We start from the raw sequence: 24,274 nt of genomic DNA on the forward strand, positions 1-24,274 counted from the left end.
TATATTAACCTTTTTCTTATTTCCCTCTGTATGGTTTAGTTTTGTTGCAGGAATTGCTTTATTTGGGTGTGACTTCTAATACTTGCTTCAGAGTATTTTTCCTGCAATCTTAACTATAAGTGTTTATTTGAACAGACAGGTTTACTGGACAGACTGGGCAGATCGAGCTTATATTGGACGAGCAGGCATGGATGGCAAGGACAAGATGGTGATCATCTCTACAAAGTTAGAGTGGCCCAATGGACTCACCATAGATTACACCAATGACAAGCTCTACTGGGCAGATGCCCATCTAAATTACATTGAGTAAGTACACAGAGAAGAAATAAACAACTGAATAATTTCTCCTGCTGGATCTCAGTGGTAGCCTTTATAGATGATCTAAGCACAATGCTTCTACTCACTGACTGTAGGAAACCAGAGTCAGGAAGTCTGGAGTAGTAGGTGACGGGAATGACACAGCGTCCCTGTTTTTCGCGTCCTAGGTCCCACTGGAAGTGGCCCAAAAATTATTGAGGAATTCAGGTGAAAAGATTCAAAGTCTATGCTGGAATATGCAGTTTATCGATATCTGGGAGTACAGCCTGAACCATGGCAGAATGGAATATAAAATCACTATTTTCTGATTCTCTTGTTTCTGCCTATATGTATGAGTTGAGCTGAAACTAAACTAGTTGTGTGCTAATAAAATGGTATACAATTCATTAGAGGATCTCTGAAAGCATGTCTTTAATTTTGTGTCCAGCATTTACAGCAGTATCCATAAATGTGACATGAAATTTCCTGTTAGCATATATAGCTTTTTGCTGTTAATTGCCAAAATCTATTATTTTTTTCTATTGCTGGAAAATGACTGCTTAGATATCAGTACAAATGAATAGCATTCTGGTTCTTGTCAAGACATTTGAAACACTTTACAAACAGTCCTTTGTATTAATGTTTCTATGTGCATTTAGGGTTATACATACATACATTCTTCTTTACATCCATTCTTCTAGCAACTTTTTTTTTATGCCAGTGTTAAAAATACCTATTTCAAATATAGAAATTACAAGTATACATCTCTATCTCTTTCTTTTTCTTTAGTATTTCATCATTTATCCCTATAGCAAGATCAGCAAAACCAAAAAACCTTATTAAAGGTATCTTATCAGTGGAGTCTCTAAATCAGAAAGACATGTAAAACATAGGAATTACAGGAGGCCTGTTGTCTTAAGTGTTCTGTTATTAGCAATCTGAATGATCCAGGCAAGCCAGTCTCTTATGTGACAATAATAACTTGATGTAAGTCAGTAAATGTGTAAAATTTCGATTGGCTAACTGATACACTTCTGTGGGAAGACTTTTACATGTCAGTGGATGTTCCTCTATTCCATTTCTTTGCTTAGAATAACCTGTTTTACTTTTCTGCATATGTTAAAATGAATTCACTGAGGACAGTGCTCTATCATGGGACTAAAGGAGCTGCAATTCCACCGTTGCATGGTCCTGGTCACCAATAATGGCCTACCATTAGCATATATAGTAAAGGTAAGAAATTCTAACATTTATCTGAGTGTTTTGTGCATTTTTCTTTGTGTAGATACTCTGACCTGGATGGACATCATCGTCACACCGTATATGATGGGACTTTACCTCATCCATTTGCAATAACAATTTTTGAAGACACGATATATTGGACTGACTGGAACACAAGAACTGTTGAAAAGGGAAACAAATATGATGGATCAGACAGGACTGTGCTCGTGAACACCACACACAGGCCATTTGACATCCATGTTTACCATCCATACAGACAGCCATTTGGTAAGAAAACAGAATGAGATTTGCATTTAGAGGGCCGGCTGTTATCTGAAGATTAATTGGAAGCAGTCCTGAGTACACTCAGCTTTTGCATTTGCTCTGGGAAATAAAATCCAAAGAATAAATGTAGTCCTCTATTTTACATCTATAAGTGGTCTTTGATTAGCTGCTTAAATAGAATCAGACTGGGAGTGCATCATTTTAAATTAGTTTCTTAGAAGTCTTCGCTGAATAGTATACGTTTCCTGTATATGAAATCATAAATATTTCTTTCTGAGCACACCTACTTATCTAGGTTTTGTTTTTCAGCTTTCAATACAGTATTAGAGGAGTCTTTTACTGACTAAGACCTTTGTGTCCTGGGATTTGCAAAGTACAGTAATATTTTTGTTTGTTTGTTTTGCCAGTTAATAATCCTTGTGGCACCAACAATGGTGGTTGTTCCCATCTTTGTCTAATAAAAGCTGGTGGTCAGGGTTATTCCTGCGAATGTCCCGATAACTTCATGATAGTCCAGTTTGGCAATACAGCACACTGCCTTCCAATGTGCTCTAGCACCCAGTTTCTCTGTGCAGACACCGAGAGGTAAGTCCACTGCTCATCATCTTTTCCTGACGCCTTTTTAGAGATATGTTATAGAATTTAGACTCTTGAAAAGGGCTTGAAAGCAGGTATTCCTCCTGTTTTTGCTATGATTCTGTGATGTGCTAGCAAAGACAAAGCCAGGATTAGACAGGCTTCCATTTTGGAAAAATATTTGTAGATTCTGTGTTCAAATGATTTTTTTTTCTTCCTAATATGGCATTGCTAATGTAGCAAAGTTCGGGTTTTTAGAAACATGTAAATGCCATAAACCATTTCCAGTTGAAGTCACAAACCTGGACCTTTCCCTTGTTTTTTGTACATCTTTTGCAACGTATCTCTTTCTGCCAAACATGTGCTGTCTGTGAATGGCCCAGGAAAGCCATTTAGCTGATTTGGGGGCATATTTCTAACTCTTTTCTCTGAGACAAGTGCATTGGGGGGAGAGGAATGTGGCCTAAGAGCTACTGTGTTGATGTTGTATTGCTCTGGAACCTCTGAGGCAGTTATCCTTACTGGGTGGCCTTTTGGAGCAGTACTGCAATGATGATCCCTAGTGAAATTCTTGTGCTGAAGTTCAGGTGAATTATTAACATGTTACCTGATTAAAATCTAATTGAAGATTGATTCCACAAGCACGAGAGATGGTTGCCACAAATACACATTAAAATTCAATCCTTATTAATTAATTTGCTGTGAACTTACTTCTAGAGGCCTACCAGTATCATCTGTTTCTAGAGACAGTCTTCTGGCATATTTTGTTAGCATATATGCATATGTGAAGCAGAAGACGTGAAATTCAAGATGTCTTGGAAGTTTTGAGAAATAAGGCTGAGACGAGATTGTCTTATGTGATGTAAAAGGATGGTCATTTATCTTTAGAGACACTTCCTCAACAAAGAAAACATTGTTTTCTCTTTGTTAGGTGTATTCCTATCTGGTGGAAATGTGATGGACAGAGGGACTGTCGAGATGGCTCTGATGAGCCCCCTACCTGTCCACACCGATACTGCCCTGTTGGTCAGTTCCAGTGTAACGATGGGAACTGCACAAGTCCACATTTCTTGTGCAATACCCAGTCAGATTGCTATGACAGATCAGATGAAGATCCTGTACTTTGTGGTATGTTACCAGTAATAATTTTAAGTGAGTTTTTCCAGTAGGAAACATGTAAGCAATATGTATTGTTATCGTCCGCTTTTTACAGATGAAGAGGTTAGGTAGGGACATGCAGGTCCTAATTCTCTAGTTTTACACCTACTAGAGCAATATACCACAGTGCAAATGTAGGGTAGAGGAGAGCAAAAAAGTATAAAATGTAAATGTTTTCTGTACCTTTAAGTTAATTTACACTGATGTAATGTACAACCTGAGCTACTAGATACTGGAAGTAGGACCCTCTGTATTTTGTCCAGAGTAAAGCCCTGATCAATATGAGGAATATAAGCCTTCCTAATGCACAGATCAGTCCATCAGGCATGCTCATTTTCCCTATATTCTAGAATTTTGCATGATGGGACAAATTAATTTCACACTTTACATTGCACAAAACCCAATGCATATGGGAAGATTGTTTTGGAGAGCTGTTTATGATGGCAGAATTTTGGCAGTAGAGCCTAATTATGCTTGTGGAATAATGTTATTGCCTTAAAAACCTGTCCTATTCCACATACTTACACCTAACTTAAAAAGCACATCCTTAGTCTTCTGCTTGTAAATAATGTATTTCTGGCAGTTGCAAGCATAGTAAAATAAAGGAAAAAGAAAACAGTGTGGCTGTATAATTGATAGTTTCATTGCCGTTCATAAGCAAAGTGTTTCTAACAATGACAAATGTTCATTTTACATGAGTTTCAAATAGCTACACTTTTAAGTATGGCACAGGGGATCATTTAATAAGTATAACGTTGCAGCTGTATAACGTCACTGGTTTTGATGTACCGCATACACTTAAAGTCAGTTTAGGTCTATATCATTCCTTCTGCTCATCATCATGTGTGTGGGAATAGAATCCTTTAGTCTAGAAAATGTATGGAAATCATATTGTATTATTTCCTCCTGAAGAGTTTTTCAGTACTTGTGAAATAGTAGTAGGGTAGTGTCCAGTGAAACACAAAGTCTAGAAGCTTTGTATGAAGTCCTATTTTCATAGACTTTCAGATCTCCCCCAGTTCACTGGTACCACTAACTTTAGCGTAACAAGCTTTATCCCTGGGGACAGAGGATGTAGATTTATAGGTTATGGAGCTGGTATTAGCATGGTCTTCTATGTTTTCTGGCATGTTCATTCATGCTCAGAGGAACAGGTGTATCAGGCAGTGTGCATCTAAGTTGATAGCACGGCCAGAACAAGAATGTCACATAACTCCTCTAAGAAGTAACTGGGAGCCCCTGTCTCAATTGTATTTAAGTGCTGGATTTACTCCTCTCTGCTTGAGGAGAAGGTATTATCTGCCTCATTCCTAGAAGAATGTAGAGCCTTAGTGAGCTTGACTGAATGCCTGTGGGATATGTGCCATGTGTCATTAGAAATCTGTACCTCAACTGGGCAAGTAAATGCTAATGTTTTAGAGTTTTACTGACTTTTTCTTCCAATTTGTGGTATAGACATGATAAGTGCCCAATTGACCTAAGGCTGCTGCAGCAGACTATTCCTGTAAGTTTCAGCATTCTAATAGCCAATTTGTATTCTTTCAGCTAATCACCAGTGTGAAACCCATCAGTGGCAATGTGCCAATAAACGATGTATCCCAGAAGCCTGGCAGTGTGATAGAGAGGATGACTGCGGTGACAACTCGGATGAAGATAGTACTCACTGCGCAAGTAGGACCTGTCCCCCAGGCCAATTTAAATGTGACAATGGCCGCTGCATCCCAGGATCCTGGAAGTGTGATGTGGATGATGATTGTGGCGACAACTCTGATGAGCCATTCCACGAATGTAGTAAGCATTTAGCTGGAGGAAGCTGTCTAAATTATGGTGCACTGAATGCAAAGCAAACTGCATTACTTAATTTTTCTGAGGGTGAAAACTTATTGGAAAGGAATGTTTTCTGCAAGTTGCTAATATGCAGTAAACAGTATTAGGAAACGTAGATTCTATGTGGATAATGCACTGCTTTCTCATTCGTGAAGGTGAAGAAGCTTGCTTATGCTGGCTGGCTTACCAAGAACTGATAGTGTCTGACTCTGACCTCCTTGAATCTAGCAGTTTCATGTGCTTGGTCCCTAAAAATATTCTGTGAAAAAGATTATATGCATATATGATCTATTGCTTGTGTGGAAGCAGGGAATGCCAGTTCACCAATTTTTACCTTAGGGTGTGACATAGGTCATACTTTTTACAAAAACAGTCTCGTTTCTTGAATCTGAAGTTTCTCCAGATGATAGGCACATGATTTGGAAACAAAAGTTACAAGCAGAACAAGTGCAAAACACAGTCTAGCCTACATTTACTAGTGGTGCTTTCCTATGTGCAACATGCGTCTTTGAGTCACTGGTCATCTGGAAGAGCTTGGAACCAAGCTTTCCCATAAGAGGACAAGTTGCCTTCCCTTCCTTCCAGTTTTGGGGCTTCTGTTGGCACCATTGCCAGCACTAAATACTTCAGGGAAAACCACACTGAATATGTTTTGAATCTGTCATGGGTTTCTAGTATACGCTGAATACAAGCAGCATGGATTGGAAAAGATATCACAAAATGTATATTTTACTGTCTCTTTTACAACACTGAAAATAGCAGATAATTCTTTTTAGTAGAAGGAGCTGACTAAATTTTGACAGATTTTGAAAGTCAGAATAGTAAGTATGGCTTTTCTTGACAATTGCCTCTTGTGTTTCAGTGGGCCCTGCTTATCGGTGTGACAACCACACGCAGTTCAGCTGTAGAACCAATTACCGTTGCATACCACTGTGGGCAGTGTGCAATGGGAATGATGACTGCAGGGACAACAGTGATGAACAAGGCTGTGGTATGTCTGAAGAAGGAGGTCATTTCAACATAATTTTGTACCAAAAACATTTATTCAAGTTATAAACATCTTGAGTTTCCGAAAATCTTTTCAGTAATAATGTACCTGGGATTTTTTTATTTTATGTCAAGTAATTACTCTGGTAGTTATTTGTCTTCAGGAAAACCTTTATGTGCAGTGATTCATTGTGCAGCTCACGTTTGGGAAATATTTTGCTTGAGCTGAATTATTATAGACTATTAAAACTGTCACTGTGTTCTACATTTACTTACCTCTTGTACTGCCGAAACCATCAGTATGGGAAGTGTGATGGTACTTTCCCAGACCCTTATATTTGTGTTGAAACCTCTCATATACTTTTACACAAAGCTTAGAGGACATCACATCACAACATCAGAACCAGAAAAGACTCAAAAGTGTTAACACTCTGTGAGGGCAGGATGCCTTGTAATTTTTCTTCTCTGCATGTAGAATTGTAAAAATGTATGTCACCAAAACCATGCTCCTTTACTCAGAAAATAAATGCTTTTCTTTTCTAGGGCTCTTTATTAGTAGGCTAATACAATCCATTAATTTTAGTAGTCGTTAACTTAAGTTTTGTGGATGGAGCGGTTGCTCCTGTGAAAGCAGGATAGCGGGTGGGATTTATTAGGACCACTCGTTCTGGAATAGTGGCACTGTAAGGATTGATCCCTCTTTTCCTTTGGTAGCATGAAGTTTATTTCTTTGTGTCTCCATCTCAGTTCTATATAGTTATTTCAGCTGTTTCTTAAACACTCTTCTAGTACATAGCCCAGTTTTTGTCACAAACATCTCTGTCTACTTCTATGTGCATTACATCTTATTCAAAGACTATGCTAATGTGTGCTGGTCTCATGTTTTGTTGGCAAACTGTGTACACTGCAGAAGAGATGACTTGCAGTCCTTCTGGAGATTTCCGTTGTGACAATCATCGGTGTATCCCACTGCGCTGGAAATGTGATGGAGATAATGACTGTGGAGATCAGTCTGATGAGCGCAACTGCAGTGAGTTCTTTTTTGACTGTCATGATATAGTTCAGCTTTTGACTTAACTATCCTTCTATTTCTTATGAGAATGGGGCAGACAGATCTCAACAGCAATCATTTGGTGCTTTATTGTACAGCTGTATTTTCTTTGCTGGCTATCACAGTGATGTTGCAAGGAAGCATTTTTGATACGTAAAAACACTGATAAATCCAGTCATTACAATAAAACAAATTCCTGTTTTCCAGTAGGAAGTGACATTTGAATCCCGCCCTGTGTGCAGATGTAGGAGTATATAGTTTCTAAAGCAATGAACCTGGATTTTTCCCGAATTGGAATAAAAATTACTCCTGTGATAAAACAAATACTTTTTCCATGTCAAGAAGGGACATAGGTTGTTGAACAAAATGCCAAGAGTATGGGGACAGGCTTTTAAAATATCATTCGGTTTTAATGATTATATAACCTTATCAGCTAGTACAACTTCTGTCTGGTTTAATGAGAGAGGTGTGGATGTTTAAATCTACAGATGGGAAACTTTACACATTTGTACTTTCATTTTCAACTAAGGTCCTCGCGAATGTACAGAAAGTGAATACCGTTGTGACAATTTGCACTGCATTCCTTCCCGCTGGGTCTGTGATCATGATGATGACTGTGAAGACAATTCAGATGAACGTGACTGTGGTGTGTATTGTCTGGATGTGACCTTTTACATGTTCAAACTTTTGTTTCTAAAGCAATAACTTTTTCTCCAAAATGATCTTTTATGGGAAGCATCTTTAATGGAGTAATGTTGACTAGGTCACCAAAAGTAGCAGATAGTATTTTAATCATCTGGGATGTTGCAGTCTTCCATAGGATGATCTCAAAAAATAAACACTTTATATGGATTTGAATGAGGAGACATTTCAACAGTTATTTCTCAATCTTTTCAGAGCTAAGAACCTGCCACCCTGGTTATTTCCAGTGTAATAGTGGACACTGTGTTGCAGAGCGCTTCAGATGTGATGGAAATGCAGACTGCCTTGATTTCTCTGATGAAACAACTTGTCGTGAGTTTCAAGCTTTGCAATCGGTGCTCATTGAGCTCACTTCCAGAAAGACTTGCACTTTTCTGTCTCTTTAAGTGAGATTGAGATGACTCCTTAGAGGTACTGAATTCTGCAACACTCAGTGATGTCAGTAAAAATTGAGGAGTGTAATGTTTTGAATCAGCTTTTTAATATGTGAATGGGTTGCCTTCTCTTACATTAATTGTAAACACAATTGTAACGGTAGGAAATTAATATGTTTACATGGTCCAGCAGAAGATAGATGTATGATTGAATCAAAATTCTTGACTATTCCCACTCATGTTGCAAGATCCACAGTTTCCAGTCGTACTGTGTTCTAAAAAGGTTCTGTAATGGAATGGGTTTTTATAATACTCAAAGAAGTGTATGGAGTTTCCTAAAGTAGCAATGAAGCCAATGAAATTAAATACTTTTCTGTTTACATCTTCCTTCTATATATTGACCTACTGTGAAAAAATGTCTTGGAATTTGCATCGTGATAGTTAATCTCTCAGAATTGTGTTTACACAATATTCGGCTTTTCTTAAGGGGAGGAAAATGCGTATGAGAAGCCACTGAAAGGGCAAAGATATGTTTTACTTATGTGGTTTAGGACAGTCATGTGGTTTTTCTTTGATCTAGTTCGGTTTTTCACCGATTGAACAGATTTTTATTTTTTTTAACCTATGTCTAGGTACTTGGGTCATTCAGGTTTGGTGCCAATGACATTATTTACCTTTCTTGCTTATCTAGCGGTAACAAGTTCAAGCAACATTTGTTAAATTTGTGACAATTTATTTTCAGAAGCTTCTGGGAATGTAATTTATGTTGTTTCAATATTCATTTGAACCTGAATTACTTACGTTGTGCTTCCAATAAGTCCTTCGTCCTTGTAGGCTGTTGTTGCTGTAGATCTTTGCAGTGCCTCATACTGCATCTCCTACTATGGAGAGAAAAGTATTTTAAAAAAAATAGTATAGGATCAACCTGAGTCTTTTTCAAGAAAAACAAAACAAAACAAAATTTTCATTTAATATATTTTTTTTCAGCAACACGATATCCTAATGGTACATACTGTCCACCCATGTTGTTCGAATGTAAAAACCATGTCTGTATCCAGCCATACTGGAAATGTGATGGTGACAATGACTGTGGAGATGACTCTGATGAAGAACTTCACCTTTGCTGTAAGAGAGAGAATTTGTATTAAAATTAAAAAAAACCACTGTAATATAATATATAATTACAATAAAGAGAAGAAATAGAAAATAAATTGTAAATATTTTCATTTCAGTAGAGATTCTCACTGACTACTTTCAGGATGGGTGCTGAGAATTTTGCTTCATATGCAAGTTCACTTCATCCTCCTATAGTATGTTTCTCATTGCAGATGTTTATATATGTGGTTACAAAAGCAGGGAGAACTATATCAAAGAGCTAAGGGCAGTACTTTACGTTTTCAGGTGGAATGTTTAAAATAAGAGCATCAGTTGCATTTAAAGATACAATTCAGGTAATTTATATTCTCAAAGGTGAGCCTTTAAAGCTGTCCGTAGTGTCGGAACATCTTTGTAAATATGGATGAGGAGTCCTGACCTTAGTTGTTAAATAAATAAATAAAATGAGGTGTTAGAAGTGTAATGCAAACAATTGTTGTTAGTTATGAATTAAATAACCACTTAATTAGCATTTTGGATTTTCCATCAGTGTACTTCATAAACAAATCTAGAAACCTCAGTATTATATGTAGTTACAGTATATGCCTTCGGCCAATGATAATGCACTGTCTTCTGACAAAAAATATACAGCGGCCTGATATATGATCACCAAAATGTAGAGAAAGTTCTTTTGGGCCTGAATGCCCCTGCAACATCTTCTAAAATACAGGAAACATCTCAGTGTTCAAAGATAAAATTGACCAGTATAACTCATGACTCAATAGCATGAAGTATCAGTGTGATTGACCTGATCTCTGTGGTTTCAGTGGATATTGCTTGTGAATCTCCGTTCCGTTTCCGATGTGAAAACAATCGCTGTATATATAGTCATGAGCTGTGCAACCAGGAAGACGACTGCGGAGATGGCAGTGATGAAAAAGAGGAACACTGTATGTATACACAAAATTTAGCAGCAAATAGGAGATTCAGTAATTGCGATGTGTTTAATAATACTGAAGGCCTTCAGAAATGTCAAAATCAAACATAAGTATTTGAAAACTAAAGCTCAATATGAAATAATTTGAACTGTAATTATTGATACTGTGTGTTCACAGGTCTCTATGTAAGTAGCAAAATTAAGCAATGATTTGCCTGAAAAATAGAGTATGGTTTTCAAAATCAAATTGTGTTTTATTATGAACACTAGCTAAATTGTGTCTGCTTACTATGAAGTCTGAATTAAGAAAGAAAAACGTGTTTCGCTGTATCATAACTAAGGATTGGATGGATATTGGACATTTTTTAAAAATAGATAAATGGGTACTTCTGAATTCATGGCACTGTTATGTATATAGTAAGAGTCAATATTAAGCGACAAATCCTGCAGAAGCTCTGTTAATATTCAATAGGGTTTTGCCCTCAGATATCTGAGGTAGTTCTTCCTGACTGTGTTGATTTTTATATTATATAGTTTTATCATATTTTTGATTACTTATTAAGCAACCAATAAAAGCCAGCTTATTTTCTGGCTTTATTGCAAATTTTTCTTAAAATTAATATTTTACTAATAACTCAACCTCTTGAAGTCTGCAGCAGATGTATAAAGTATGGAGTTAAAGGGTATTAATTAGTTTGCACTATTAAAAAAAAAAGTTCAGTCAACTATTAAGAGGAAGCTTCTAACTTCCACCTCCATAAAATGGAAGGGGCTTCTTCAGTTCATTGGGGTGTGACTAGAAGTCAGGAGGCCTTGCTTAGCTTTATGATAGACTTTCAATGTCACCCTAGTCATTATTTTACCAGATTACATTCCTCATTAGCAATGTGTAATAGTGCTGTCTGTTGGTAATGTGTAACTGAAGTTGTGATAGAGGAATGTTTCTTTTCTCTACTGTAGGTACAGAACCAACCCCAAGGCCTTGTACAACTGAAGAATTCAAGTGCAGTAATGGAAATTGCATTCCTCTACATTATGTCTGTGACAATTATGATGACTGTGGAGATCATTTTGATGAAATGGGCTGCAGTAAGTAATAACATCAATTGAATAAAAAAATACAGTGCTATTGAAATAAACATTTCTGAAACCAATAACATAACCGATTACCCCATGCTGGGATTATCTGATTAGCCATGACAATAATTTTTTTTCTTTCTTTGGGGGAAAAGCCCTAAGAAATTAAGTGCTCTGAACAATCTTTTTTAGGCTTATAGCATTTATGCATCACGAAAAAGGGTTTGATCTTGTTTTTAATCTTGTTTTGAGATGTGTTGTATTGTGGAGGCAAGAATACCCAGATAGTTAAATTGGAATTGCCATAGGCCAACCTACAGAATTATTCATGGGCAGACCCTGAAGCCATAGAAGTTGCTCCAGCCCTGTTGAAACCAAAAATATATTGAGATGCTTCTGTTGTCTTCTTTACAGACAGAACACAGAAGTCTATAGGGACAGCCATTACTCAGGCTGAGGGCCCTCTGAGTTCCTCTGTGCATGCACAACTTTTATTAATTATGCCTCATGAATACAACAGCCATTTAGATGCAAAAACTTTGACTTGAACTTTGAGGCGAGAGACTATTCTGATGAAATCTGATAAAAATAAAAATCTAACTCTCTTTATATCAATGTATAGAGAGTTGTAGAGTAATAATATGAGCATGTACTTGCAATTTGAGTTTGCCAGGCTTCGATGGCTTCAGGTGGAAAGTGTGACAAATAATGCACTAGTGAATTGTGATCCAGCATGCTTGCAAAGCACAAATAACTTGTAATACTATAATGCAGTCCATTCTTAAGTAGCTGTTTCACATACTATCCCCAATGGTCTTTAGGTAATATAACCTAATGACTTGATGAAAATATAAAAAGTATCTGAAACAGTGCAAATCAAAGACACCTGGCTGTCAGCATTCTACCGTTTGTGGATAGATATGAATGCAGGCCAGATGATAACGTTCACAGACTTACCAATATCAAAAACCTGAGATGTTGAGAGGAAAGCTCTGTATGTGTCTACACAATGAATTTATGCTTCTACATATATATGAAATTGAGGTGTTTAAAATTAATTAGGACTGGGATGTATATGTTATAAAGGAGATAATGAGCTTAATGTAATGTTTTGTCATACATTTCTATCTTTTCTCATGCTGTCAATAAACATATATTATTTCTTTCCTACTTAGATACAATCTGAATTTTAAAGTACTTTGTATATATGTACAGTATGTCAGAATCAATATAATTTTATGTGTTGTTTGAGAAGAATATAATTTTCTATTTGATACAGAATATCTATTATACCTCACTTACCTTTTCCATTATAGGCATTTCTTTAAAGGGCAGCGCATTCGGTGCAATGACCTGTATTGACTTCACTAGGCTTTTGATTAGGTACTGGATGAGTATGTTGTCATCTTCTCTAATTTCCAGATATAGGTGATATGTGGTCTGTGGCACATATGGTAGTAGTTGAGAACACTTTTTGTTTAAGTGATAAGAAAGGACTGGGTAAGAAAGAGGCTGGTTGGCACAGGTAGGGGTTAGTCATGCGTCTTAGTTTCTGCAATTGCTGCAGATTCTCTTAAAGAAGGTGAGTTGGATGTTTATGGCTCTTACTCTGACCCTGTTCACCTGCTTCTATAGTGAAACTATTCTTAGTTGAAAGTTCTTTTGACTGACCTTTACCACCCTTTTTTAGTTTGCCTTAGAGAAAAGATGTTCACATTAATTGGATTTCACTTAGGAAAAAAGAGAAAGAAAAGTAACATTATCCATTGAAAATGATTTTTAAATAGACTATAATGATCAAAATTACAACCTCCTTATCACTTTATTATCACATCACTTTTTTTTTAATGGTTTTAATTGTCTAATTCCTACCTTTTTCAGATCCTGGAACAGAACGAACCTGTGCAGAAAATATCTGTGAACATAATTGTACCAACTTGAATGAAGGGGGCTTTATCTGTTCCTGTAGACCAGGGTACAAGGCCAGTGAAATTAACCGAAACTCCTGTGATGGTATTTTCATTCTTCTAAACATCTTCTCACTGATAAGTATTCAATGACCTGTCGCTTCATCATTCTAATATGATTACTCACTCCTGCATTATAACAGGATGTTTGTACATTTACCACATGCTTCTTAAACCATTTTGCTGAATCATGTTTTCTAACATGCAGGCCTCATTCAATAAAGAGCTGGCTCCGCAGTTTGTTTGTTTATTTTTTTTAGGCTTTTGTTAGCTGTGGGTATATGTTCTTGCCTTTTGGTATATAGGTTTAGTTGTATCTTTGCAATTTGAAGGATGGAAATTTGCTATTATTTTTCCTTGTTAATAGAAAACTTACTGAAGGTTACACTCTCATTTGGTTCTGTTTCAGAACAGACCTTCAGTAAAGGTTTATTGTGCCATGTTTTTTCTTGTTTATATGCAGATAAAATATGGAGGAGTTTACACAAAGGCCATTGGTGGTGATTATGCAGTATAGTGTGGTTGTGGTTTCCATTTCAGTATATTTTGACAAGATCACTTCTGTTTGTTGCTCCCAGATCTTGTGGACAATTTGTGTAGTTTTATTAAACATGATCAAAGGGCATTCCTCCCTGTCCTTCCTGCTGATATTGTTTCTTAGGGACTAGGTAGCTGTGCTTCAACATTTCAACAAGGGTTGCTCTTGCATCTCATTGTAGTCATGCCTCATCTTTTGTCTTTCCTTGGAGATTTAACACAAAAATACGCAATGAAAAATATGTCTCTTAAAAGCAATCTGTTGAACAGGAGCTATGCAGTTGTTAGCAATTTATAGTTAAGACTTATGTTAAACATTAAATAAGTGATGAGAAATTCTGTTAGAAAACTAAGGCTGATTTTAAAAATAATTTATTATCACTGATCTTTTAGCGTATGTGGGGAAGGGATAAGTCCACTGCTTCATGGAGTAAAGATGGCCAGGATGTGGAAGAAGAGATTAAACTCTAGGTATCTTTTCTCTGCTTATGTGTAGATATCAATGAATGTGAGATCTTCGGAACATGCACCCAGGACTGCAAAAATTCCAAAGGAAGCTATGAATGTTTCTGTGCAGATGGCTTCAGATCTGTGGGTGATCAACAAGGGAAGCAGTGTGCAGCTAATGGTATGTTAACTGACAGCAAGATTGATTGCTACCTGTAAAGAGCAAGTGAAGTAGAGCAACTTAATGAATACAATCATCTCTTTTTATGGAAGGGGATAAGGAAAACCAAACTTTATTCTGTAGCATAACATTATCTGTGTATTCCACCCATTCCGTAATCAGGAAGAGAAATGCTCATCTCTGCTTCCAATTGTAAACATTAAAAATAATATTTTGGTTTGGATCACTGCCTTCCTTTCACCTGAAATTTTCTCTAAAACAAAAGACTGCTTGTCCTGTGGATGTCAGCAGAAGGAAATTAATGTTGCCTATTCGTGAAGTTTAGGTTTTTGCAACAAAAGAATGCATCAGAAGAAAGTTCCATTAAACTGGTACAAATCAAAGGCACTTTGATGGCAGGTTGCTTATTCATTATTCATGGACTGATGCACACAAACAGAAGGACTTCGGCCCATGACTTCAATCATGTTTTTTTGACATACCTCAGTGCAGTGACTATAGTGTGTGACAGCCATTGAATAGGTAGATAGTTGATTCAGAAGTTAATAATAGTTGAGTAGTAATAATACAGAGCTGAAGAAAAAAATGACAACACAGTAGTATTATATAAAAGACTGAAACAACACCATATTTAGGAAAGTACTTACGCTGTAGCAGCTTTCAGAGATGCATGATAGCAATACAGTACCTGGGCTTCTGCTTGGCAACTTCTTTATGTGCTGGTGTCTCAGATCCAGTTCTTTAAAATCTTTCTTCATAGGTTTTATTCAGGAATCATCTAGGTATTCTAGACATGTAGATATTTTCAAGGCTCAGTGATAGAAGATATCATGATTGTAGCTGATAACATTATGAAATTGCTTGTGCCTGAAGTTCTACTTCTATCTATGCCCAGAACTGTATTACTCTTTGTAGTACAAGCTCACAGTACTCATAAATGAGGGCTTTCTTTGCCTGTGTCTGCTGTGGGCCTGATAATCAGGCATTTTCAGAAGACACAGAGAATATCAGATCTTTTTCTTTGTTGTAATAGCATATATATTGGTAAAGCTACCAATTTCTGCTATAAATTGTATGCTTATTAGAGAATGGAGTCACTTCCGTTATTGTTCCATAGTTGTGCATGCCTTAGGGGGAAAAGGATCTGTATTCAGATAAACACTTCATAGACTGAGGTTTATTAGTTGGAAAAGGCACTGGTAAATGAGGTATTCTTTTCCCAGGTGAATACCTTTTCAGTTCTTACAGGTTTTGTGAAGATGTCCGTGACTCCCAGCTGGACTTTGTCATTGACAAAAGGGCTGTACAATTGCATGTTCTCACCAGCAGCAGGCCAGCTGGGACTACTACTCCAACTTGACTATAATCAAGTTGTTAGAGTACTGAGGCTAACCTCAAATTAACCTGTGGTCAGGTAGGAGAGCGTTCTTCTGACTACAGACACATTGGGTAGAAGAACTGAGACAGCTCCTGGCTCAAGATACTGGCAATTTATTTGTAGTTACCAAAATTGTTCCCCATTTGGCAAGGTGGTTAAGCTGAGCTGCACAGTGTCTAGCTGCATTCTATTTTTGAGATGTGAGGTGTCAATATGCCAACACTGTGATGTTCCTACTGTGATTTTTAAGGATTTTTGCCTTAGTGATTATGGCTGCAGAAAGTCTATGGTGAAAAGAACAATACTATTTTCATTGGTAAGCATGTCCAGTGTTTTAAATTAATTTATTATTTTTTTTTTAATTAAAAAATAAATAAATTAAAGCTCTGAAGCTTTAGAAGTGGCCCTGTGTCCTTTCTGCCTCTTACTCAGTGAGAACCTGTGAAAACACGAGTTTAGTTTTAAATGTAAATGACTTTTATCTGTTTTTTTTTCCTAAAAATACACGAAAGTAAAGTTCATTATCATTTCCCAGGTAATCCTCCATTGTTACTGCTGCCAGATAATGTAAGGATTCGAAGATACAATATCTCATCAGAACAGTACTCTGACTATATCGATAACCAGGAACGCATCCAAGCTCTGGATTATGATTGGGACCCTGAAGGAATAGGCCTGAGTGAGTATATGTAGAACATGAGTACTCCCCCGTACAGCAGTTGGTTTAAAAAGACACATGGCAGTAGCATAGGTATTTAATTTATGTTGGAAATCAAAATCGAACTAGATTAACTGGCCATATCTTGGCTGAATGTGCCCATCCCCTCTACTTGTTTTTTCAGCATCAGTGTGGTTCATTTTAATACTTTGCTTTCGTGTAGCTAGTTTTTGTTCTGGTTTTCCTTTTGTTTTGATATGAGTTCAGCTGTGGAATTGTTGCTCTTTAGGATTATGCAATAGTAGAGGATTGCTGTGAACAAACCCCTTTCTTCTCTTCTGTTTCTGCCAGTCCCCAAACCTTGATTCAAGTCTTGAAAGAACTGATCTAAACTCAAAATCCTGTGCAAAGGGTTCAAAGCTAAAATCCTCTTCTCTTGAAAAATGTAACACGTTTCTTGATAATCTAGGCCAAGATGATTTTAGATGTGCTTCTTAACTATGATAAATGACTTAAAAATATGTGCAGTAACACAATGTAATTAAACAGAATATTCTGCATTTTTATGAATTTAAAAATTGAACTAGTCTCGACATAAGAGGCTCAGAAAGATTAGGATTTTCAAAAAATGAGGAATGACTAGACATTAAAAATGATCCTTGATTTGTTCTTTAAGGTATTGTGTACTTCAGCATTCTGGGGCAGGGTTCTCAGTTTGGAGCCATCAAACGTGCCTATCTGCCCACATTTGACAGCAGTAGAAACAATCCTACAAAGGAAGTTGATTTGAATCTCAGATACATAGTTAATCCTGATGGATTGGCTGTTGACTGGGTTGGAAGGTAAGTGCACTGAGAAGCTAGAAAAATGTTGTAGATTGAATATGTCAAAGGTTTGATCAGGCAGTGCAAAATCCATTTTTTTTTCCTTATGAATTCTCTCTGTCTCAAGATATTTGGTCTCAAAATATCTGAATAAATAAATAAATAAAAATTGGTAGTTCAAAAGCCTATAGTAAGTTCTGTTTGTGAAGACAGCAGTTAATAGGTCAAATGCGTGTTGCTGACCGCACCATGTATTCACTGAGGAAACATACATTACTCCACAGCTGGCACATCAGTTGTGTGTCAGTTAGGTGATAATATGCTGGCCTTCATGTCAGAAGGATTCTTCTTTTAGGAGTCAGGTAAGCTTTAGAGAACAAGCTTTCACTGCTGTTGAAAGGAGACCTTACCAACCCATAACTGAGTTTGTGTCTTACCTTTGCTCATTTCTTATCAGCCTTGTGCTATATGAGCTAATCCCAAAGCAAAGCTGCTCTTTTGTAATTGTCTGAAATAAAGTTTTTCCTTTTCTCCCTTTTTTCGACCATAGCTCTTCTTTAGCTTTTTTTTTTTTTCTTTTTTACTTAATCCAAGAAATTATGAGATGATCACTGCTCATTTTCCCTTCTTTGGAGAAGAGCTGGGAGAAAGATGAGCATAACTTTAGTGAGTTTGACTCAGATGTTGATGGTGTCATTTTTTCTTCACAGTGTAACTGTTAAAGGTTGTCCTGGACAGGCATAGCTGTAGTTCATTTGATATAATGTTGAGAAGACCTTGATGTTTCTAAATAGTCACTGTGAAATGTAGTCAGAATTCTGAAGTTGAATGGGCGGATGTTATAGAGATGAGTCAGTCTTCTGAACGTGGTTGACAAATTTTGGATGTTCCTGATGATGTTGTCAATAGGGTGAGGAAGAATGGTGTGAAGATCGTAGTAAAGCATGACTTTTCTGTAAAACTGAAAACTAAAAGAAGGAGCTTAGGCATCTGCTTCCCCTGTATTACATAGTTATCAACTATGATTAGTAATATTTATATTTTATATCCTCAGAGTATGAGTGGAAGGTGCTTAAGATCTGGATTGTAGCTAGGTGGCACTTAATGCTGAATTGTGATGATGGCAAAAGAGTTTTTTTTTTAATGCTTCAAGTGTATGAGTAGGCAAAGATTGGAAAAAGACTTCTGTTTCCAGTTCAGGGCCTGATACACAGCTTTTATTATTGAGATTCCTTGTGTTAGGTGATGTATGCTATGTTAGGTGATGAGTTCTATAGAATAGTTAGGGAGTTGCTCATAAACTGTCATGCTGATTTTTAGAGCAGAATAAAGCCAGTCTGGCAGGCTGAAGCGATTCACTAGCCTGAAAAATTCTGCCACTCATGACAAGTGGAAAGTTACGTCTTCTAGCATTTCTTTTTTAGTTTAAGATATGTGTATTAAAGCCTGGGCTAACCTCCAGCTTTCAAGTTATTTTGCTTTTAGCTTTGTGAACTGCAGGACATCTGAAAACTGAATGTCTGTGAGGATGGAAGGGAGTGTCTGAATTTCAATTCACAAATATAAATAAATTCTATCAAATGTATTTGAAATCTGTATGGTTATAAGATAAAGAATAGGGGATATATATCACCAACATCATGGTGAGGCTAGCATCTTAAGTACTGCAAACAATGTTATACTGATTCCAGAGCAATGTTGATAGTTTTATTTATTTTTTTAATCAAATTTAAGTGTCTGCACATGATATAAAAACTGATATAGGTGTTTTGAGGCACTTAGTTCTTCTGCCTATCTGCAAAATAGGAAATGTAACATTATCTCACATTCCCAAGATACCTAGGGGATAACTTATTCCATCAGAAGGCAGCGTGTGATTAGTGAGTAGATACTACTGAGTGAGTTACGTGTATAATGTAAGATGAAAAAAATATAGGCAAGATGATAAAGATAAGCTAAGTCCAAAGAAGAATGGACCAAGTGCCCTATTTGTAAGTGCTAAAAGCATTTGCATCTAACACGGTAACTATTCATTAACATCTCTGTGAGAAGACAAAAATCTAGAAAGAAGCTGTGGACGAATAAACTGGATAGCTTCAAAGTTGCCCCATAAACTGCATGGTAGATAAATTTTTATTTGTAATGAACTTGATTGTTACCTGGAAAACTGAAACTATAAAGATGCTTATTAGCCTTCTCTGGTACTTAAAAGTAACAATGAAAGTTCTCAGCATCGCTTCAGTGATGGTTATTTGACAGGGAACAGAGGCAGCTACAGAAACTTTCACAGAGGAGAAAACTAGAGAGTCTGTGGATCATATTTCCTAGACTCCTATATCTAGGAACTGGATGTTCCAGACTGAAAAAGTTCAGATGTAATCAATTCTGTTTCATTTTATTAATTTTGTTTGGTTTTGATGTAGCTTTTTTCTTGAAGATTTTTTTATTCCTCTCCCACATATAAGCTATTTACTTTTGGAATGTTCTGTTTTGTTTAATTCAGACATCTTTACTGGACTGATTCAGGGACTAATCGTATAGAGGTGGCAAAATTAGATGGACGGTACAGAAAATGGATTATCTTTTCTCTACTGGATCAACCAGCAGCTATAGCCGTCAATCCAAAACGTGGGTAAGTACTTCCCAGAATTATTTTCAATGCCATTCAGTACCAAAACCCCACAATGGTAAACTTTACAGTAAAGAGTATGGGAGTGCTTTCCTGATCAAATTCAGGGTTTTCCTCTTACTAATGTCAGGAAATTTGTATACATGAGAACATATTTTAGGTTTATATTTTGTATAGGTGCTTGCATTGGTGATGACACCAGGTAGGCCAAATAAAAATCTCCTTTCTGTAATATTGTGTGCCCACCAAATTTCTCTGTTACAACTGAAATAGGGAAATTGATGGCAACCTCTCTTTACTGGCTCCAGGTAGTACAGAAATACCCACTTTCAGTGGAAAACAATGTAAATGCGCTGGTACATTCAACACCTGTGCTTGGTCCATCTTGTATTAAATGATGGATCACAGGATGTTGTGATATGTATATCTCCTGGCTGCAGTGAAGCAGCACAGTTTCTTGGAGTCACTTGGGCTCTGCAGCTTTTTTGTGACTCATGAATGCCCAGAATACTCAGTTGTTTTTCTTCCACTGAGAATGAGAAATTGCCATTGAAACCACTCTCTTTCCACATAAGGTCACAAGTTGCAAACATTCTTCTTTGGTATTTATCTTCTGTTTTTGAAACACGCTTATTCAGTTAACTCAGCATGACTATGCTAATCTCACCTGCAAAACATCAACTGCTGAGCAGCTTTATGTTCCACAACTAACCTGTTCCATGAATTTCCAATGGATGATTATGGCAACCAGATTCTGAATTATGCTAAATTGCAGTTGTGTCCTTTCAGGTTCATGTATTGGACTGACTGGGGAAGGCAACCAAAGATAGAACGTGCCTGGATGGATGGACAGCAAAGACAAACTTTGGTCTCTGAAGACCTTGGCTGGCCAACAGGTCTTTCTATTGATTATTTGAACAACGATAGGATCTATTGGAGTGATTCTAAAGAAAATATTATTGAATCTATGAGACCTGATGGGACAGACAGAACTGTAGTATTACACGGAGGTAAGAATTTACTATGGAATCCATGTAGTAGTAACCAAGGCGTGTGCTACCAAGCACTTGGTTTTGATGTGTGGAGTTAGATTTTCAAGAGCTTTTCAAAGTCTTGGTAGTGTTTTCTCCTTTATACAGGGATAAAGAGCACACCAGGTTCAGAGCTCATGATGCCTGGGTATTAGATTCCCTGAGAGTACATTACATGACAAACCTAGGGACCTTGTGGAAAATTGGATTCTTGCTTTCTTATGTATATTATTAAGTGGTCTGCAGGTACAGCAGCATTAAGTGGTCAGCCATATGATAATATATATCTACAGCTATAAATGTCATAAAATCACAGAATCACAGAATCGTCTAGGTTGGAAGAGACCCCCAAGATCATCTAGTCCAACCTCTGTCCTAACACTAACAAGTCCTACACTAAACCATATCACTAAGGGCTACATCTAAACGTCTTTTAAAGACCTCCAGGGATGGCGACTCAACCACCTCCCTGGGCAGTCCATTCCAATGGCTAACAACCCTTTCAGTAAAGAAGTTCTTCCTAACATCCAACCTAAACCTCCCCTGGCGCAACTTTAGCCCATTCCCCCTCGTCCTGTCACCAGGCACGTGGGAGAATAGACTAACCCCCACCTCTCTACAGCCTCATTTAAGGTACCTATAGAGAGCGATGAGGTCTCCCCTGAGCCTCCTCTTCTCGAGGCTAAACAAGCCCAGCTCCCTCAGCTGCTCCTCGTAAGACTTGTTCTCCAGACCCCTCACCACCTTCGTTGCCCTTCTCTGGACTCTCTTGAGCACCTCCATGTCCTTCTTGTAGCGAGGGGCCCAAAACTGGACACAGTACTTGAGGTGCGGCCTCACCAGAGCCGAGTACAGGGGGACAATCACCTCCCTAGACCTGCTGGCCACACTGCTTCTTATGCAAGCCAGGATGCTGTTGGCCTTCTTGGCCACCTGAGCACACTGCTGGCTCATATTCAGCTGCCTATCAACCAGTACTCCCAGGTCCTTCTCCGCCAGGCAGCTTTCCAACCACTCATCTCCCAGCCTGTAGCGCTGCTTGGGGTTGTTACGCCCCAGGTGCAGGACCCGGCACTTGGCCTTGTTGAACTTCATGCAGTTGACCTCAACCCATCGCTCCAGCCTATCCAGATCCTCCTGCAGAGCCTTCCTTCTCTCGAGCAGATCGACACACGAACCTAACTTGGTGTCATCTGCAAACTTACTGAGGGTGCACTCGATCCCCTCATCCAGGTCATCGATAAAGATATTAAAGAGGACCGGCCCCAGCACTGAGCCCTGGGGGACTCCACTAGTAACCGGCCTCCAACTGGATTTGGCTCCAAATGAAAGATTAGATGAAAGATTAGATGATATATTTAGCTAAAGAAGAATAGCTGTTGTATTGCTCCTGCTAGAGATGTGCTTGCTGACAGTCCCTTGTTTGGTTCCTTTGAGAAGTAGGCAGTCCATACAGCCTTGATGTCTTTGAAGGCCATTTATATTGGATAGCTAAAGAACGAGGAGAAGTCTGGAAGAAAGATAAATTTGGAAGTGGAGAAAAAGTGAAAGTGTTGACCGTAAATCCGTGGCTTACTCAAGTGCGCATCTATCACCAGCATAGATACAACCAGTCGGGTAGGTAATCAGCATCCTGGATGAGCCATTTATTGCTAAGAGATTGAAGTTGGTACCAATGTTTTCAAAGAGCTTAGTATTCTAATAATGTGTTTATCAGCACATGATAATATGTATTTCTGAAAATTTGAGAAGAAAAAAAAAGAGGGGTATGTCTAGCAAATATTTTCTACGTACACAAAATGAAATCAGCAATGGAATATCACACTGCTCTTCAGAGTCTTTTAGTAACGGATCATGGCCACGTTCTTTCCCTTCTTACCCTCCATCTTGGAACTGTCATAGAGGTGGCAGTCACAATATGAGTTTATCCTGGTATATACAAAGTGTTTTTATTTATTTTTGCAGCCCCTGTGGGGGACATTTCAACTATGACATGCATGCAGTAATCACAAGAGGGATGTCCAGAGGATCATACAGCATACGCCCCCTTTTCAAACATGTTATAGCTTTCAGAATCAGAAAGCTCCCCATTGCTTACAGATGTTCTGTTTCTTTGCTTCCTGGTGCTCCTCTGGCTTTCAACAGCCATGGTCTCTCACTTAGGAAGAATGCAGACAAAAGGCTTTGATGGAAATGTGGTGTTTGGACATCACTTGTTTTAAAAAATTGATCTAGACTTTAGAATTTTGGTGTTTGATATGGAATCCCCCTGCCATATCTCAGGAATATTCTGAATTGCTTCTTCAGCTGCCTTTATCACACTTTTTTCTTTTTTTTTCCCCAGTGCCTAATCCTTGTAAAGATGTCTGCAGCCATCTCTGCTTGCTAAGACCAATGGGATACACCTGTGCTTGTCCTCAAGGGACTCGGTTTGTAGAAGGTAGCAGCACAGAGTGTGATGCAGGTAAAATAATTTGTGAAACTTGAAATGAAAACAAAGGAAGTTTTGCTTTCAGAATGCAAGTACTTTACTGAATCAGGCATATGGAGGGATGACCTGGCTGATAAAGCAGATGCTTTTAAGTCAGGTCATCTGGCTTTTATTCTCATTATATAGTTATCATATACTGGATAACCTTTTAAGCACTAGAAGTTAGTGCTTGGTTGTTGCATTGCAGCAGAGCCCTCACAGAGTATCCAGGAGCACAAAGAATATAGAATTGCTCAGCCTTTCCTGAGAAGAAAGTACACCACTGCAAGATTTCTATTTCTTTAGCACTCTCAGATTACAATGATGTGGATGGTATCCAGTATGTCCTTGTCCTTGCAACATTTCTCTAATAAATTATATCTTACAGCATTATGTCAGGCATCTTGTATATGGCTAATCTTCTCTGAATTCTTCTTGTATTAAAAGATAACATTTCATATTTTTTTTACACAGCCTTACCTCTGTCTGACTTACATTTTCTTAATAACTGGTGATGCTGTTTCCTATTGCCATAAGGTGTGAGCTGCAGAGGGAGGAGCTAGTA

General features: G+C 37.7%; 1 protein-coding gene across 8 annotated transcripts in view; it reads left to right on the forward strand.

Annotated features, from left to right (window-relative positions):
- Positions 1 to 24,274, forward strand: part of LRP2 (LDL receptor related protein 2) — a 119,197-nt gene that overhangs the window by 84,015 nt on the left and 10,908 nt on the right. For 4 of the 8 annotated variants that reach the window (XM_048061353.2, XM_048061355.2, XM_066999509.1 and 1 more), the window contains 20 exons: positions 136 to 306; positions 1,583 to 1,806; positions 2,211 to 2,388; positions 3,311 to 3,507; positions 5,083 to 5,328; positions 6,227 to 6,355; positions 7,262 to 7,381; positions 7,932 to 8,048; positions 8,300 to 8,416; positions 9,466 to 9,603; positions 10,401 to 10,523; positions 11,471 to 11,599; positions 13,469 to 13,600; positions 14,588 to 14,719; positions 16,633 to 16,776; positions 17,432 to 17,597; positions 20,083 to 20,211; positions 20,998 to 21,218; positions 22,677 to 22,856; positions 23,584 to 23,703. In XM_048061353.2, coding sequence (XP_047917310.1) covers positions 136 to 306; positions 1,583 to 1,806; positions 2,211 to 2,388; positions 3,311 to 3,507; positions 5,083 to 5,328; positions 6,227 to 6,355; positions 7,262 to 7,381; positions 7,932 to 8,048; positions 8,300 to 8,416; positions 9,466 to 9,603; positions 10,401 to 10,523; positions 11,471 to 11,599; positions 13,469 to 13,600; positions 14,588 to 14,719; positions 16,633 to 16,776; positions 17,432 to 17,597; positions 20,083 to 20,211; positions 20,998 to 21,218; positions 22,677 to 22,856; positions 23,584 to 23,703 — 3,113 coding nt within the window. The remainder of the gene's footprint in view (positions 1 to 135; positions 307 to 1,582; positions 1,807 to 2,210; positions 2,389 to 3,310; positions 3,508 to 5,082; positions 5,329 to 6,226; positions 6,356 to 7,261; positions 7,382 to 7,931; positions 8,049 to 8,299; positions 8,417 to 9,465; positions 9,604 to 10,400; positions 10,524 to 11,470; positions 11,600 to 13,468; positions 13,601 to 14,587; positions 14,720 to 16,632; positions 16,777 to 17,431; positions 17,598 to 20,082; positions 20,212 to 20,997; positions 21,219 to 22,676; positions 22,857 to 23,583; positions 23,704 to 24,274) is intronic. The other 4 variants (XM_066999507.1, XM_066999508.1, XM_048061351.2 and 1 more) reach the window with 1 other exon arrangement.

The sequence above is a fragment of the Anser cygnoides genome, chromosome 6 (assembly GCF_040182565.1).
Source record: "Anser cygnoides isolate HZ-2024a breed goose chromosome 6, Taihu_goose_T2T_genome, whole genome shotgun sequence".
Lineage (NCBI taxonomy): Eukaryota > Metazoa > Chordata > Aves > Anseriformes > Anatidae > Anser > Anser cygnoides.